The sequence below is a fragment of the Neomonachus schauinslandi genome, chromosome 1, assembly GCF_002201575.2.
Source record: "Neomonachus schauinslandi chromosome 1, ASM220157v2, whole genome shotgun sequence".
Lineage (NCBI taxonomy): Eukaryota > Metazoa > Chordata > Mammalia > Carnivora > Phocidae > Neomonachus > Neomonachus schauinslandi.
In genome coordinates, this window is record NC_058403.1 from 157229965 (window position 1) to 157244888 (window position 14924).

Consider the following 14924-nt stretch of genomic DNA (forward strand, 5'->3'; position numbering starts at 1 on the left):
CTCTAGGAATTCCTTCTTTAAATCCAAACAGCTAATTAGCTTCCTTGAAACACCCTGCTTCCATTCCTCTGGGCAAGGTGAAGACAGACAACTAGCTGAAAGAGACTTCTGATTAGACCAGGGCTTTTTAAGGGGAGAAGTGAGTCCATCTCCACTACTATGAAGTAAGGAACAAAGAGAAGCTGAGCAAGGAGTGAGGATACAGAAACGGGATGGATTTTGTGCACATTCTAAGTTGAGGATGATTTAGCTGTAAGTTTCAAGTCTTGTGAATTCTCAGATCAGCGGACATTTGGCTGTGCTTTCCAAAGCACTGTTTTGAATTATTTGCCCCATAGGAAAAGTCTGGGCAGAATTTTAATAGACTTTTTTTTTTTTTCCTCAGCCATCCTGTGTGGTTCTGGGGCCATTATAACACTTGAGTGCAGTTTTTGTTTTTGGTTTTTTTTGGCAGGTGCACATGACATTTTCAGAGATGCACGTCCTCAGAGGGCAGGTTACCTAATGCCCCTGCCCCCTTGGCCTGCAGGCAGCTGTGTTTGGTAACTGCAAATGGAGTTGCAAAACGGGCCATCTTATCACTTCTCTCTCCGTTCACCTTGGGAGGGAGGACTTTCCAGCCCTCCTAGAAAAAAAAATCTCTGCTGCTCATTAGGTTAATGTTGTTAGTAGTTGATAATTTACTGTTTATGCAATCACTGACATTATTTCTAGATACAAAAGTGGTTGTCTTAAACTACTGCGTTTGGAGTGAATAAAATTTATTTATAAATACTTTTTAGTCACTAATGCTGCATATTTAAATCACAGAGAATTGTTTTCTTACGGGAAACCGGATTCTTTTCTTTCCCTCAGGAGTGTTCCAGCACGTCTCTGTAGCTTTTTGAGTAATCAGACATGCAAATAGCCCCGCAAGAATCCAGCTACCTTTGAAGAAGACGTACTTAGAAACACTGAAAAGTGTATCATGGAGTGCAAGGCTGAGGGAAAAGAAAAATACCAACATAGTTTGAATTTACTGAATCAAGTTAAGAGCATGAAAGAATTAGCAGAAATGATCGATGTCATACTCATAGCAGAAGGGGAGAAATTTCCTTGCCACAGGCTAGTCCTGGCTGCATTTAGTCCTTATTTCAAAGCTATGTTCACCTGTGGACTACTCGAATGTACTCAAAGGGAAGTCATACTTTATGACATCACAGCAGAAAGCGTGTCCGTGATATTGAATTACATGTACAATGCGGCTTTAGAGATTGATAACGCCAATGTTCAGACTGTCGCTATGGCTGCCTATTTTATGCAGATGGAAGAAATCTTTAGTGTGTGTCAAAAATATATGATGGACCATATGGACGCCTCGAACTGTGTAGGTATCTATTATTTTGCAAAGCAGATTGGAGCTGAAGATTTATCTGATCAATCAAAGAAATACTTGTATCAGCACTTTGCTGAGGTGAGCTTACATGAAGAAATATTAGAAATCGAAGCACACCAATTTCTGACACTTATTAAATCAGATGACCTTAACATATCCAGGGAGGAGAGCATTCTGGACTTAGTCCTGAGATGGGTAAATCATAACCAAGAACTGCGCACAGAGCATCTTGTTGAGCTTTTGAAGCAAGTCAGATTGGAACTTATAAACCCTTCTTTTTTAAGACAAGCCCTGAAAAGGAACACAATGCTTCTGTGTGATGCAGACTGCATTGACATAATTCAGAATGCATTCAAAGCCATCAAGACACCCCAACAGCACTCTCTAAATCTTCGTTATGGCATGGAGACTACTAGTCTTTTGCTTTGCATTGGCAACAACTCTTCAGGAATCAGGTCAAGACATAGGAACTATGGGGACACTAGTTTTTGTTATGATCCTGCTTCACGGAAGACCTATTTTGTCTCGTCTCCCAAGTATGGAGAGGGCTTGGGAACCGTGTGTGCTGGTGTGGTCCTGGAAAACAACACCATAATTGTGGCCGGAGAAGCAAGTGCCTCTAAACTCTCTAGACAAAAGAACAAGAATGTTGAAATCTATAGGTTTGTATCTCGCAAATATTTATAAATTGGTTTTAATTTTCTTGCTCTAACATTAGCAATGGTAGAAGAAAGTACTCCTGAAAGAGTGATCATCTCTTCAAAGATGTGTAGTAAAATTACCCTGTAATTACATATTTTACATATATAGAAAATTCATAATGAAATCACCCACATTTTAAAATTATTTTTTTTCCTTTTATTTGTTCAGAGCATACAGGTGGATTTCCATAAGTTAAATGTATATATGTTATGATTCCACTGTACAGTTTCATGCTTAGCTTTCATTATTGATCCATATGAAAGGATGTAATTGTTTAGTTACAAGTTTTGAAGAGCTTAAGACAACTTTTAACAAGAAGAAAAGTTTATTAATATGGATTCCTTTGAATTTATGTTTTAGTTCATAATTCAGAATAGTAAATAATTTTTTTCTCAACCAAAAATTACTAATTATCTCTCGGTTTTCGTTCTGTATCCTTAATTTATAGATCTTTCCTAAACCTCCAATAGCATGAAATGTTTGTGGCCTAAGAATGCTTCAAGGCTAGAATCATTGGAGAAAGGAGTGTCTGCTAAGAAGTACCATGTCCTCTAGGTCTCCTATGTGAGGACTAGTCATTCATTTACTGTTTCTGCAGCAAGTATTCAGTAAGCATTCAGGGCTTCAGTCTAACTGGGTAAATAAGAAATATGTACATAGAATAAGCAGTAGGCAGTAAAGCTCTCCTTCAGTATCCTCCCCCTCTCAGTTCCCTCTACGAGGGTTTGTTCAGACTTTTCAGTGAGAAAGGAATTCTTCTTGCTGGCAAAGTTGGGACAAAGAAAGAAGTAAGAGGCCTACTATTTTCCTGTCATCTTTTAACATTCCATTATCTGCTTAAAGCACCTGTCCCCTTTTCACCTTCATCTCCCCTGGTAGTGATGGGGGAGGGACTGCAGAGCCCTGGGTGAATGACCTGGCCCTATGCCCTTGGGGCCGAGCATGGCCCTGGGCAGCAAGCACAGCCTTCTTCAGAATAATCAGGTATAGACTACAGAGCCAGGATGTCAGATCCCAAGGGCCCTTCTTTTCATCATAGATGCATAGCTATTTTTCTTCCTCATCAAGACAGTCCACAGTTCTGCCATTATTTTTATTTTTTTATTTTATTTAAATTCACTTAATTAACATATAGTATATGATTAGTTTCAGAGGTAGAGTTTAGTGATTCATCAGGTGCGTATAACATCCAGTGCTCATTACATCACATGCCCTTCTTAATGTCCATCACCCCATCCCCAACCCCCCTCCCCTTCAGCAACCCTCAGTTTGTTTCCTAGACTTAAGGGTCTCTTATGGTTTGTCTTCCTCTCTGATTACGTCCTATTTTATTTTTCTCTCCCTTCCCCTATGATCTTCTGTTTTGTTTCTTAAATTCCACTATGAGTGAAGTCGTATGATAATTGTCTTTCTCTGATTGACTTATTTCACTTAGCATAATACCCTCTAGTTCCATACACATTGTTGCAAATGGTAAGATTCCAATTTTTTGATGGCTCAGTTATATTCCATTGTGTGTGTGTGTGTATGTGTATGTGTATATATATATATATATATCACATCTTCTTTATCCATTCATCTCTCAATGGACAATTGGGCTCTTTTCGTACTTTGACTATTGTAGACATTGCTGCTATAAACATTGGGGTACAGGTGCCCCTTCAAATCACTGTTTGTATCCTTTGGATAAATACCTAGTAGTGCAATTGCTGGGTCATAGGGTAGCTCTATTTTCAACTTTTTGAGGAACCTCCATACTGTTTTCCAGAGTGGCTGTACCAGCTTGCATTCCCACCAACAGTGTAAGAGGGTTCCGCTCACCAATATTTGTTGTTTCCTGACTTGTTAATTTTAGCCATTCTGACCTGTGTGAGGTGGTATCTCATTGTGATTTTGATTTGTATGTCCCTTATGCTGAGTGATGTTGAGCATTTTTTCATGAGTCTGTTGGCCATTTGCATGTCTCCTTTGGAGAAATGTCTGTTCATGTCTTCTGCCCATTTCTTGACTGCCATTATTTTTAATAAACGTCCAGCCCTGTCCATGTGTCTTTCTTATGATCCTCAGGCATCTTTCCTCTTAACTTTTTTGAAAGCCTACTTCCCTTTCTGATGACATATGTCTAACTATATACTCTGTGTTTTCCTTCTTATCTGTCTTGAACTCAGCCACATTCCCATCACCAACCAGCTACTCCACAGTGGTCGGAGTTAGGGTAAAAGTATCCGTTACCCTGCTTACCTCCTCCAATAATGAAATTGTCAGCAAGGCAAATAATGAAATTATCAAAAGCACTGCTTTGGGCTTCAATGAGCCGGACTTCCAGTAGATACCCAGATAGTTAAAATCTTAGAGCATTCCTGAAGGTCATGTTAGGTGCCAGTTTTGTGATATGTGTGAGAAATGATCATTTTGTGTTACATTCCTACTCTATTATTTCTGTTCTTATCCCTTTTATCTTTGCCTGGATGCTCTTCAACTTGCCTCTGTATAGTTCATAGATTTCTATGCAGATATATTTCTTCTTGACTTAGGAAATAGACCTGTACCCTAGTAGGCCATTTCTTTTCAGAAAAGATACACCTTCCTGTGTCCTTTAACTTTCTCTCATACTTGGGTGCACACACAGCTGAGGATGTAAGTGTTGTCTTTACACTATCAACCTCTGTGAAGTTGAGCCACTTTGTCACTATTTCCTTTTTATGTCATATCCATTTTTCTTAATAATATGTTTTATAGTTTTATCTGGGCATTTTCCCTCCCCATTTTCAGTTCAAAGTGTTGAAAATCAGATTAGCAAGCTTGCCCAGCAAACACGCACTTCCCAACCTTCATGGGATGTATTTCATTCTTGGCCTGTTTTCTTAAACCATGTCTCAGAAAGCCAAAAACCCATTTTTTTAGTTCTGTTGATATATTCATCCACTGGCTTTACTTCAGTATCCCCCACACTTGACACCTAATCCTCCTTCCTCTTCTAAAATCTAGTACAATTAAAAGTAGTGGTGAAAATACCAACTGTGATTCTAGGGACTGGTTTCCTACCCAGATTACACAGAAGACGATGACTGGATTTGTTGAGTTTCTGCATTCAGTTTGTGACAAGCCAGACAGGAAAGGAACATTGTCTTCCAACTTCCCTGTCAAGCCTGAAGCAAGGAGTTGTCTCTAGGGAAGAATTAAGAGTTGGCTCAGAACAACTGGGCAAAACTCATATAATCCGATTCACTGTCAAATGTTTGATACAAAGTAAGTAGGGTACTTTAAACTGTACTGTACTCTATACTTTAAAACTGTACTCTGTATAGAACATTCATCATTTCTTCATTTGTTTCCAAACAGAACAACTTTTTTTTTCTTATTTTCCATATTTTCCTGGTTTTGTTTTACTTTTGAATTCCAGAATATATTCTGGATTTTCTGGGACAGATCTAATTTCATATCCCACTGTCCCCATAAGTATTTTTGTTCTTCTTAGACTATTTGTCTCAAATCATGATTGGAGAAAACAGACTTACCATTATCAAGAGGCAAGACAAAGGATACCCACAAAATCATATATTTAGTGACTACATAATGCCACACACGCACACACACACACACACACATACACACACACAATCAATTAATGTGTTGGACTCTAGGAGGTATTTAAAGACTGTATATCCTGGTGTCCCTACCTCCCAAAACCCTTCTCAGACTGACATACTTTTTCATGGAAGAAATTACTAAAATTATCCTACCCAGAGCATTAAAATAGATGTTAAATGTAGCAGACACCTACAGGTGTTCCTGACTCTGTTCTAAGCCAGTTAGAACTATAAGAACAATCCTTAAAATTCTACATACTCTACCTTGTCCCATTAGAAATCTCTGAATAGAGATATTTTGAGATTCTCTACTGGAAAGCTGATTGCTCTAATGTAGTATTAAAATGAGACAGACCTCTAGGGGCACCTGGGTGGCTTAGTCATTAAGCATCTGCCTTCAGCTCAGGTCATGATCCCAGGGCCCTGGGATCGAGCCCGGCATGGGGCTCCCTGCTCTGCAAGAAGCCTGCTTCTCCCTCTCCCACTCCGCCTGCTTGTGTTCCCTCTCTCGCTGTGTCTCTCTCTGTCAAATAAATAAATAAATAAAATCTTCAAAAAAATTAAATAAAAATAAAGTGAGACTTCTAGTCCACAGAATAAGACATTTTTGTATTTTTCTTCATTTTTACTTATTCCTCTTTTATAGTAAAATTACAAATGATGTGCTGCAAGATTTCCTATTTGTTCTTGATTTTCTTTCCCAGAATCAGGAAATGAAAGCTAGTCCTGGATAATCTATACTTTGTCCATATATTTTCTAAAATTCTGCAGAGATGTGGTTAATTATTTCCATGCACATTATAGTTTGTTCATCAATCCTTGCCCAAAAAAGCAGCACAAACCTGTGCTACTATCTTATACTAATGTTTCTTCCTCCCCAATTAGATGAACCAAATCGTGTTGTTTCTAGCTAGAAAAGAAATTTTTTTTTAAAGATTTTATTTATTTATTTGAGACAGAGAGAATGAGAGACAGAGAGCATGAGAGGGAGGAGGGTCAGAGGGAGAAGCAGACTCCCTGCCGAGCAGGGAGCCCGATGCGGGACTCGATCCCGGGACTCCAGGATCATGACCTGAGCCGAAGGCAGTCGCTTAACCAACTGAGCCACCCAGGCGCCCGCTAGAAAAGAAATTTAAGTGTGTTTCTTGGATAAGTTGTTTTCCAGTTAACACTAATCCTGGGTTTTCTCTCTTAATTTGCAGGTATCACGATAGAGGAAACCAGTTTTGGGAAAAGTTATGCACCGCTGAATTTCGAGAGCTCTATGCTCTGGGCAGTGTCCATAATGACCTCTATGTTATAGGAGGACAGATGAAAGTTAAAAACCAGTATCTCATTACAAACTGTGTGGATAAGTACTCTGTAGAACGGGATAGTTGGAGAAGGGTGTCTCCTCTTCCACTGCAGTTGGCATGCCATGCCGTAGTAACCGTGAATAATAAACTTTACGTGATCGGAGGCTGGACCCCTCAGGTTAAGAAATTTCCTATATACCTAGTTGGCATGGCTGTGCTACGTCTGGTGCTGTGTTGAAAAATACTGTAGTTGTTGAACACTAAAAGAGCATGACTTACATCTTGGTAAAATGCCTTTTATTTTATAGACTATTAAACTTAAGATCGTAAAGTGTTAAAGCAGTTTAGGAGAATGAATTTTAAAGTGTGTTATTCATAGACATGACTTCATTCAGTATTCATGCTATGCTCTTTATAATCCTTCCCATTCTTGCTAATTATGAAAGATGCTTATGCTGAGAAATTATCTGTAGGGAGCATCTAAGCAAGAGGTGGAGACACTGGATCCTCATTCCACTTCTGTCTGCTTAATAGTTGTGTGAGCTGAGGCAAGTAAGGCTCAGGTTTTTTCCAAATTTAAAGTTCTTACTCTACATGGGAAACCAGAATATTCAACCTGTGATGGCCCAGTCATTTCCACAAAAGTATATTGTGATTTAAAACATTTTATGGCTTTGCTGGGCACCAGCAGATAGAGAAACCAGGATACCATTTGCATGGAAGCCCAGCAAAGAGATGGCAAGCCAAGACTGCTGAGTCAGTAGAGCATGACCACAGGGGCCCTCCCCTTCTCTCTGGGTGTTCGCTCCCCATCCCCACCGTGCCTTGAACTCTCGTGGTAGTAGCAGGCCAGCTGCCTTCTGCCCTGGCCTACCAGTTGTTCTCATAAGATGAATCTTATTAGCAGGGCGCCTGGGTGGCTCAGTCGTTAAGCGTCTGCCTTCAGCTCGGGTCATGATCCCAGGGTCCTGGGATCAAGCCCCGCATCGGGCTCCCTGCTCAGCGGAAAGCCTGCTTCTCCCTCTCCTACTCCCCCTGCTTGTGTTCCTGCTCTCACTGTGTCTCTCTCTGTCAAATAAATAAATAAAATCTTTAAAAAAAAAAAAAAGATGAATCTTACTAGCTCATTGTCCATCCCCATGACAGAAAGCAAACTTATTTTTGCCTGTATGCTTTCTTGTTTGGGAAATTGGCTTCATGATAAAACTGAAAAAACTGATGCTTTTTGTATTCATTTCATAAGCTTGGATTTTGCCATATATCATACCTGTTTTTAAACCTTGAACATCACATTTAATACATTTTGAAATGTGTCCTGTGTATCAAAACGTAGTACAGATTTAATCACAGCTAGTAGCTAAAACCTTTGTAATTATGCATTTTCAGAGCAATCCATTACATAGTTATTTTGCATGAATAAGCTCCAAAGACAATTTAGAAGCTTTTCTTTGGTTTTCTTGCCACTAAAATAAAGATCAAATACTTAAAAATTAGAAGGAAAATTAAAACAATAAAGTCAATACGTGTTACGGTATAATGTCTTTGAACAAATGACACATGGATATTTATTGCATAACAAAAGCTTCTGCTGGTCCCTATCTAATACAATACATTAAATTGCAAGATAACCTGGGGTTGTGATTGCATCATAATGATCATATCCCTGGTGTATTTAAAGTAATTAAATTAATTACAACTTTCATAAGTATGGCAATTATTTCTGTGTCAAACACCTGCATCCAAAACAAAAGACATTTAAAAAGCATCCTTAGACTGAAGTTATAAAAGTTCTTGACACACTAAAGGCAAAAAAGCACTACTTTGCCTGAAGTTTATGATCAGGGGAAGCCATATTCATGTGTATAAGAATAAATAGTTCAATTTTTACTGTCTCTAGTCATTAAAAATGTATATAAGTAAAATAAATACATAAAAATAACTGCAAATAATGTATATTAATCCATCAATCTTGAAGATGAAGTTCAGACCATTCCCATATAGGTCATAATTATAGTATAAAAATACTCTAATTACTAAAACACTAAAATGTTTTCTTAATTTTGTTCCATTTGGATTAGAAAGATATAAAGAAAAATGCCTTATGAATTATTAAAATGAGTTTCTCACAAATATCATTAAACTCTAGCACTATAAAGTTTGCTGAAATAAAATTGCACTTTAAATACTGTTCAAGAAAGTTGGGTTTCATTTTTAAGGCTCTGCCATTGCTTCATTTTTTTAAAGAAGTGCTGTCTTGTCTCCTTGCTCAGATCACAGATTGTTTGCTGTGAGCCGACCCCCTAGCTCCATTATTACAGAGTCCAAATTCCTCTGACATTGACGGTAGACTTATCACCCCAAGTCATGGGATCTGGTGTGTTTGTGAGTGTGAGTCTCAGCAGCTAACTCCTCTTCATCTCCTTGGCTGTCTGCTTAGATTAATTGCATTCATGTACTCACAGAGATTTCCGAGTGGTATGTTATTATATCAGCTGTCATATCTCACACAGATGGATCTCCCTGATGAAGAACCGGATCGACTAAGCAACAGACTGTTGCAGTATGACCCCAGCCAAGATCAATGGACAGAGCGGGCGCCCATGAAGTTCTCTAAATACCGATTCAGTACAGCTGTAGTCAACAGTGAGATTTATGTTTTGGGTAAGAAGAAAGCAGATTGCTAAAAGAGTATGACTACTTTTATTTTTCTCAGCAGTTTGCCTCAGTAAAAATGACCTATTCTCCCTTCCTCTTGCATCCCAGTTCAGATGTATCTGTAACTAGCCAAATGTGTTTTTTTGTTTCTTGTTTTTCTAGAGCACAGTCAGATAAGATTAAATGGAAGTCCACTGACTTATGGAAAACAAAATTATTTGTATGGAATTTTCAAGTCCCTTGGAATTCAAGAACAATAGTGATACATCTTTATATATAGTATCAAGTAATATTTTGAAATGGGAATAAGCCTTTGGCCACCTTTGGTTGATGAAGTGTGTGTTTTAGCAACCAACTATGATTATCTGTGCTAATAGAGTAAGCCACCATAGATAAGACACACATTATGCCAGCCCTCTTCATTTTGCCTCACCCACCAAATTTCTGTAGAGGTGTTATTAGATAATTCTCATCTGAATGTATTTTTTTTCTTATTTCTTAAATATGTGTGATCTTGTGAAAGACTGGTTCATTTCCACTCAAGTGGGTAAAAATTCTAGAACATCTCCTATGCTTCCCTTATCCTTCTTCACTTCTTATTTTTTCCTCTTTTATTAAGTCCTTTGCTCTTCTAAGCACATTTCATGACCTCCTCTCCCTCTCCCACTGTCCCTGTCCTGTGTGGGAAAGGGTGAGACTGGGTCAAGGAGGCTGACCGGCTGGTAAACTGATAAGGATTCCAGTATTCTCTACTTCATCTCATGCACACTGATGACTAACTGGCAAAAACATAGGGAAGGTGATGGATACCAAAAAGAAGGCAAAGAAAAAACATGAGATACGGGCTGAGAGCAAACCAGGCATTTGAATAGACTTTTTTTTTTTTGCTAAAGGGAAGCCATTATCTCTTGGTTGCCTGCACAGCATGAAACAAAATAATTAATGCACTCAAATATTAATAGTTTTATAATTTTAAGAACATTATGCAACATAATTTATGACTACCTCAGTGATGAGACTCATAATTATAATTAAGTTTTTCCTCTGGAAATATATTTGTTACTTGGTTATAACCATATGCTGTGTCATAGGCCCAGAAGAGACAATATCTAAACCAGGATAGATTGCTTAGGATAGATATATAACTCCAGGGAGGGAACGGCTGATCTCCTAATTATATTAAAGTTGGAGGTAGTCAAAAGTGGGATAAAAGTGATTTATCAACTGAACAAAAATGAGATTTCTGCCTAATGTGGAGCCACAACTAGGCTAGATGTAGGGTAAAAATGTAATGTTTTGTTTGTTTTTGGTAAGTTATATGGGGAAAAGCACCTTCAAGACAGCCTTTGGAGCTCACCCTTGTTGGCATGAACAAATGCCCACTAGATGAATGAAAGGAGGCAGATGTTAAAGGATCCGTAAGAACTGGGTAAGTGACAGAGAGAGAAGGGTACACCCAGGAGGGGAGATGGTGCAGAGCGGCAGGGAAGAAGATGAGGAGGAGAAAGCTCAAGCCAAAGCTTGGCGGTGAGAGTGGAGGTAGTAAGAATAGAAAATGAAAGGAGAGTGAGTAAATGAACCCACCAGGTGCAGGGAGCTGCAGGAGACAGAGTTTACAGGTAAACTGGGAGCCAGGTTACAAAGGATTGTAGTGGAAAACCAAGAGAATAATAGTAAGTAATGAAAAACTATGTAGAAGCAACATGATTACATCAAAAACTAATGATGTATTGTATGGTGATTAACATAACATAATAAAATAAAACAAAATTTAAAAATATATATTTGGGGAGTATTGGTGAGGTGAGGATTAAAGAACAGATCAAAGGTTCGAAGAGACTGAAAATGGAGAGACCAGTCAGGAAGGCTTTTGTAGTAGCTTAGAATATAGTTTCTGGATATTCAGAACTGAGTCATGATTAAATAAAACAAAGTTGTAAAATCCCTACAATGTAAGTGTTCAGACATTATTATAACTACTGTTTTTTGAGCCCCTTTGTGTTACAGATACTTTGCTGAATTCTTTGCATAAAGAAATTCATTTAATGGTCATAAAAAACTGATAAAGCATTAACTTTTCTGTATAACAGACTAGATATCTAGACTAATCCACTGAAAATGCCAAAAAAAAATGTTGGGAAAACATTTTTAAAATTTTTCTGAAGAGCTTCTAAGATCTGTAATGGCAGTAGGAATTTAGCAGGCCAAAAGCTAAGTGAAAGCAGGAGGCTTCCAACTATGAAGAAGTGAATGAGTTGACATCCTCTCCCCAAAAAGCAACTATAAAACCAGAGAGATTTTTCAAAAACAACCATTTCAGATCTCTAGAAACCAACCAAAAACAACAAATTGAGAAGAGCTTATCTTCTCAAAACTGCTGAACTTGAGGTAAGTTTTCAGGCAGTCCTTGGCATTCTTTCCTGAGCTGCCCCAGTTCCCTACCCCAGTAGATCCAGCATGGGAATTCTAGCAGAGTGGGCTAGCTGTGAAAACCAGCATCTTTGTTTGCCAGAGGGGGCTGACACGTTTGGGAGTGAAGGGTGGGAACCTACACTCACAGTGACAAATGGGAAAAGCCCACATTTCTTCTAACCTGAGCTTTTAGTCCTGCTTGGGACAGCAGCAGACAGGAGAATTAGCCAGAAATTTAATAGGGACGTTCCAGGAAAATCCTGGATATGAGAGTCCTAGAGGGGCTTGATAAATTCTCCACACATCCCTGGAGACTAGGGAAGCTGCACAGACATGGAGCCCATAAGAGGATATAAGCTCTTCACACATTCCTGGATGACTGGGAGTCTGAGCACATGTACAGAGATCTGAGAAGGCCAGGCAGAAGGTAAAAGTCATGGTAGACTTGAAAACTGCCTGAGCTTTGAATGTGCTCCCAACGTCCACATAGACCCACCAAGCGAGGCTGGAAGCCTTCCTATTGTTTGAGTACAAACAATTAGTCTTGACTTGACCTGACCCATGAAGAAATAAGAGTAACACCTATGCTTTAAAAAGAGAGAGAGAGAGAGAGAAAATTTTTAAAAATGGAGAAGAAACCAAAACAAACCACAGGAGAGGCATATTAAATCTAAGCAAATTACTTAAAAACAACAACAATAACAAAAGACAAAAAATACCCTAGGGGGAAAAATAAAATTAAAAGTTGCTACAATGTATTATTTTAAATGTCTAGTTACCAACAAAAATTTACATACAAAGGAAAATAAACAGGGAAGTGTAACCCATGCTGGTGCGGGGGCAGGGAAGCATTCAATAAAACCTGTCTCTGAGGGCCTCCAGATGTTAGATTTAGCAGGCATAGTCTTCAAAGTACCTATTAAATATATGTTCATAGAATGAACAAAAATCATTTTTAAAGAATTTTTAAAGAATTCCTTTAATGAATTAAAGGAAAATAAAATGACAGTGACTCCCCAATGATATCAATAAAGAAATAGAAATTATCTAAAAGAACCAAATGGAAATTCTAAAGTTGTAAAGTATAATAACCCAAATGAAAAATTTACTAAGTGGGCTCAAAAACAGATTTGAGTTGTCGGAAGAAAGAATCCATGCACTTGAAATAGATCAGTGGAAATTATTAATCTGAAGAAGAGAGGGGGAAATTGGAGAAAAATTAGCAAAGCCTCAGAGACAATATAAAATACCATCGAGTCTACCAACATAGGTATGATTCCCAAAAGAAGACAGAAAGGAACAGAATTTTTTTTTTCGTCAAATACTTCTCAAACTTGATGGAAAAACTTTAATCTACATATCCAAGAAGTTCATTAAACTCCAAATAAGCTAAATTCACAGAGATCCTCACCTAAACACATTGTAGACCATTCATTGAAATATATCATAGACAAAAAATTCTTAAAAGCAATAAGAAGGGCGCCTGGGTGGCTCAGTCGTTAAGTGGCTGCCTTCGGCTCAGGTCATGATCCCCGAGTCCTGGGATCGAGTCCCACATCGGGCTCCCTGCTCAGCGGGAAGCCTGCTTCTCCCTCTCCCACTCCCCCTGCTTGTGTTCCTGCTCTCGCTGTCTCTGTCTCTGTCAAATAAATAAATAAAATCTTTAAAAAAAAAAAAAAAAGCAATAAGAAAAAAATAACATATAGATCATAGTATATGATCATAACATCATAATATGCTCAACAGGTGACTTATCATCAAAAATAGTGAAGGCAAGAAGGCACTGGAATAATATATTCAAAGTACCACAAGGAAAAATACTCAACCAAGAATGTTTCTGTGTCCATCTTCTATGTTCAGCAAAACTATTCTTTTAAAATGAAAGTCCAGCAAAGACGTTCTCAGATAAATAAAGACTGAGATCATTTGTGGCTAGCAGACTTGCAAGAAATACTAAAGGAATACTAAAGAAATACTGAAATCCTTCAGATTAAAAAGAAATATACCAGAATAATTCTAATCCATAGGAAAAAATGAAAAGCACTGGAAATGACGAATATATAGGTAAATATAAAAGACTTTATACATATTCAATTTTTTATCTCTTAATTTCTTTAAATGATATAAGAGCAGATAAAACAATAATTATGGAACTATACTGTTGGATTTATGACATATGTAGATATAGTACATATAACTATCAGAATTGGAGAGGAACAAGAGATATATTGGAACAGTGTTGCTATATTTTAATAAAATTAAGGCAGTATTAACCTGAAGTAGATTGTGATAAAGTAACATATATATTAGAATTTCTAGAGCAACTACTAAAAAAATTTCAAATAGTTTAAAAATCAAAAGAATTAAAATGGTACACTTAGAAAATGATAAACACAAAAGAAGGCAGTGAAGGCGGAACAGAGGAACAAAAACAATATGAGACGTTGTAAATCCAACTACATAAAAAATTACATTAAATGGGAATGGACCAAATACTTCTATCAAAAGGTAGAGATTTCAGACTGAATAAGAAAATAAGACCAAGTATATGCTGTCTATAAGAGACATATTTTATATTCAATTACATAAATAAGCTGAAAGTTTTATTATTTTATAGAGAAAGACCTACGATGCAAACAGTAACTTTAAGAGAATTGAAGACGGTTTATCATTATCATACAAAATTGACTTTAAGAACTATTACTATAAAGAGAAATTTTGTAATAATGATCAATATGCCAGGAATATATACATATATTATATATATATCTCAATTATAAATGTGTCACACCCAACAACAGAGCTCTAAAATACATGAGGCAAAAACTAAAATGAGAACTAGAAAATCACCATTGGAGATTTGTATCCCACCTTCAATAATTGATTGAACAACCG

The 14924-nt window shown here is 37.5% G+C and overlaps 1 protein-coding gene across 1 annotated transcript in view; it reads left to right on the top strand.

Annotated features, from left to right (window-relative positions):
• The first annotated feature begins 922 nt into the window (after positions 1–922).
• Positions 923–14924, top strand: part of KBTBD12 (kelch repeat and BTB domain containing 12) — a 63342-nt gene continuing 49340 nt past the window's right edge. The window contains exons 1-3 of the mRNA XM_021695140.1: positions 923–2037; positions 6870–7140; positions 9473–9623. Of these exons, the coding sequence (XP_021550815.1) occupies positions 968–2037; positions 6870–7140; positions 9473–9623 (1492 nt within the window). The 5' untranslated portion in view covers positions 923–967. The remainder of the gene's footprint in view (positions 2038–6869; positions 7141–9472; positions 9624–14924) is intronic.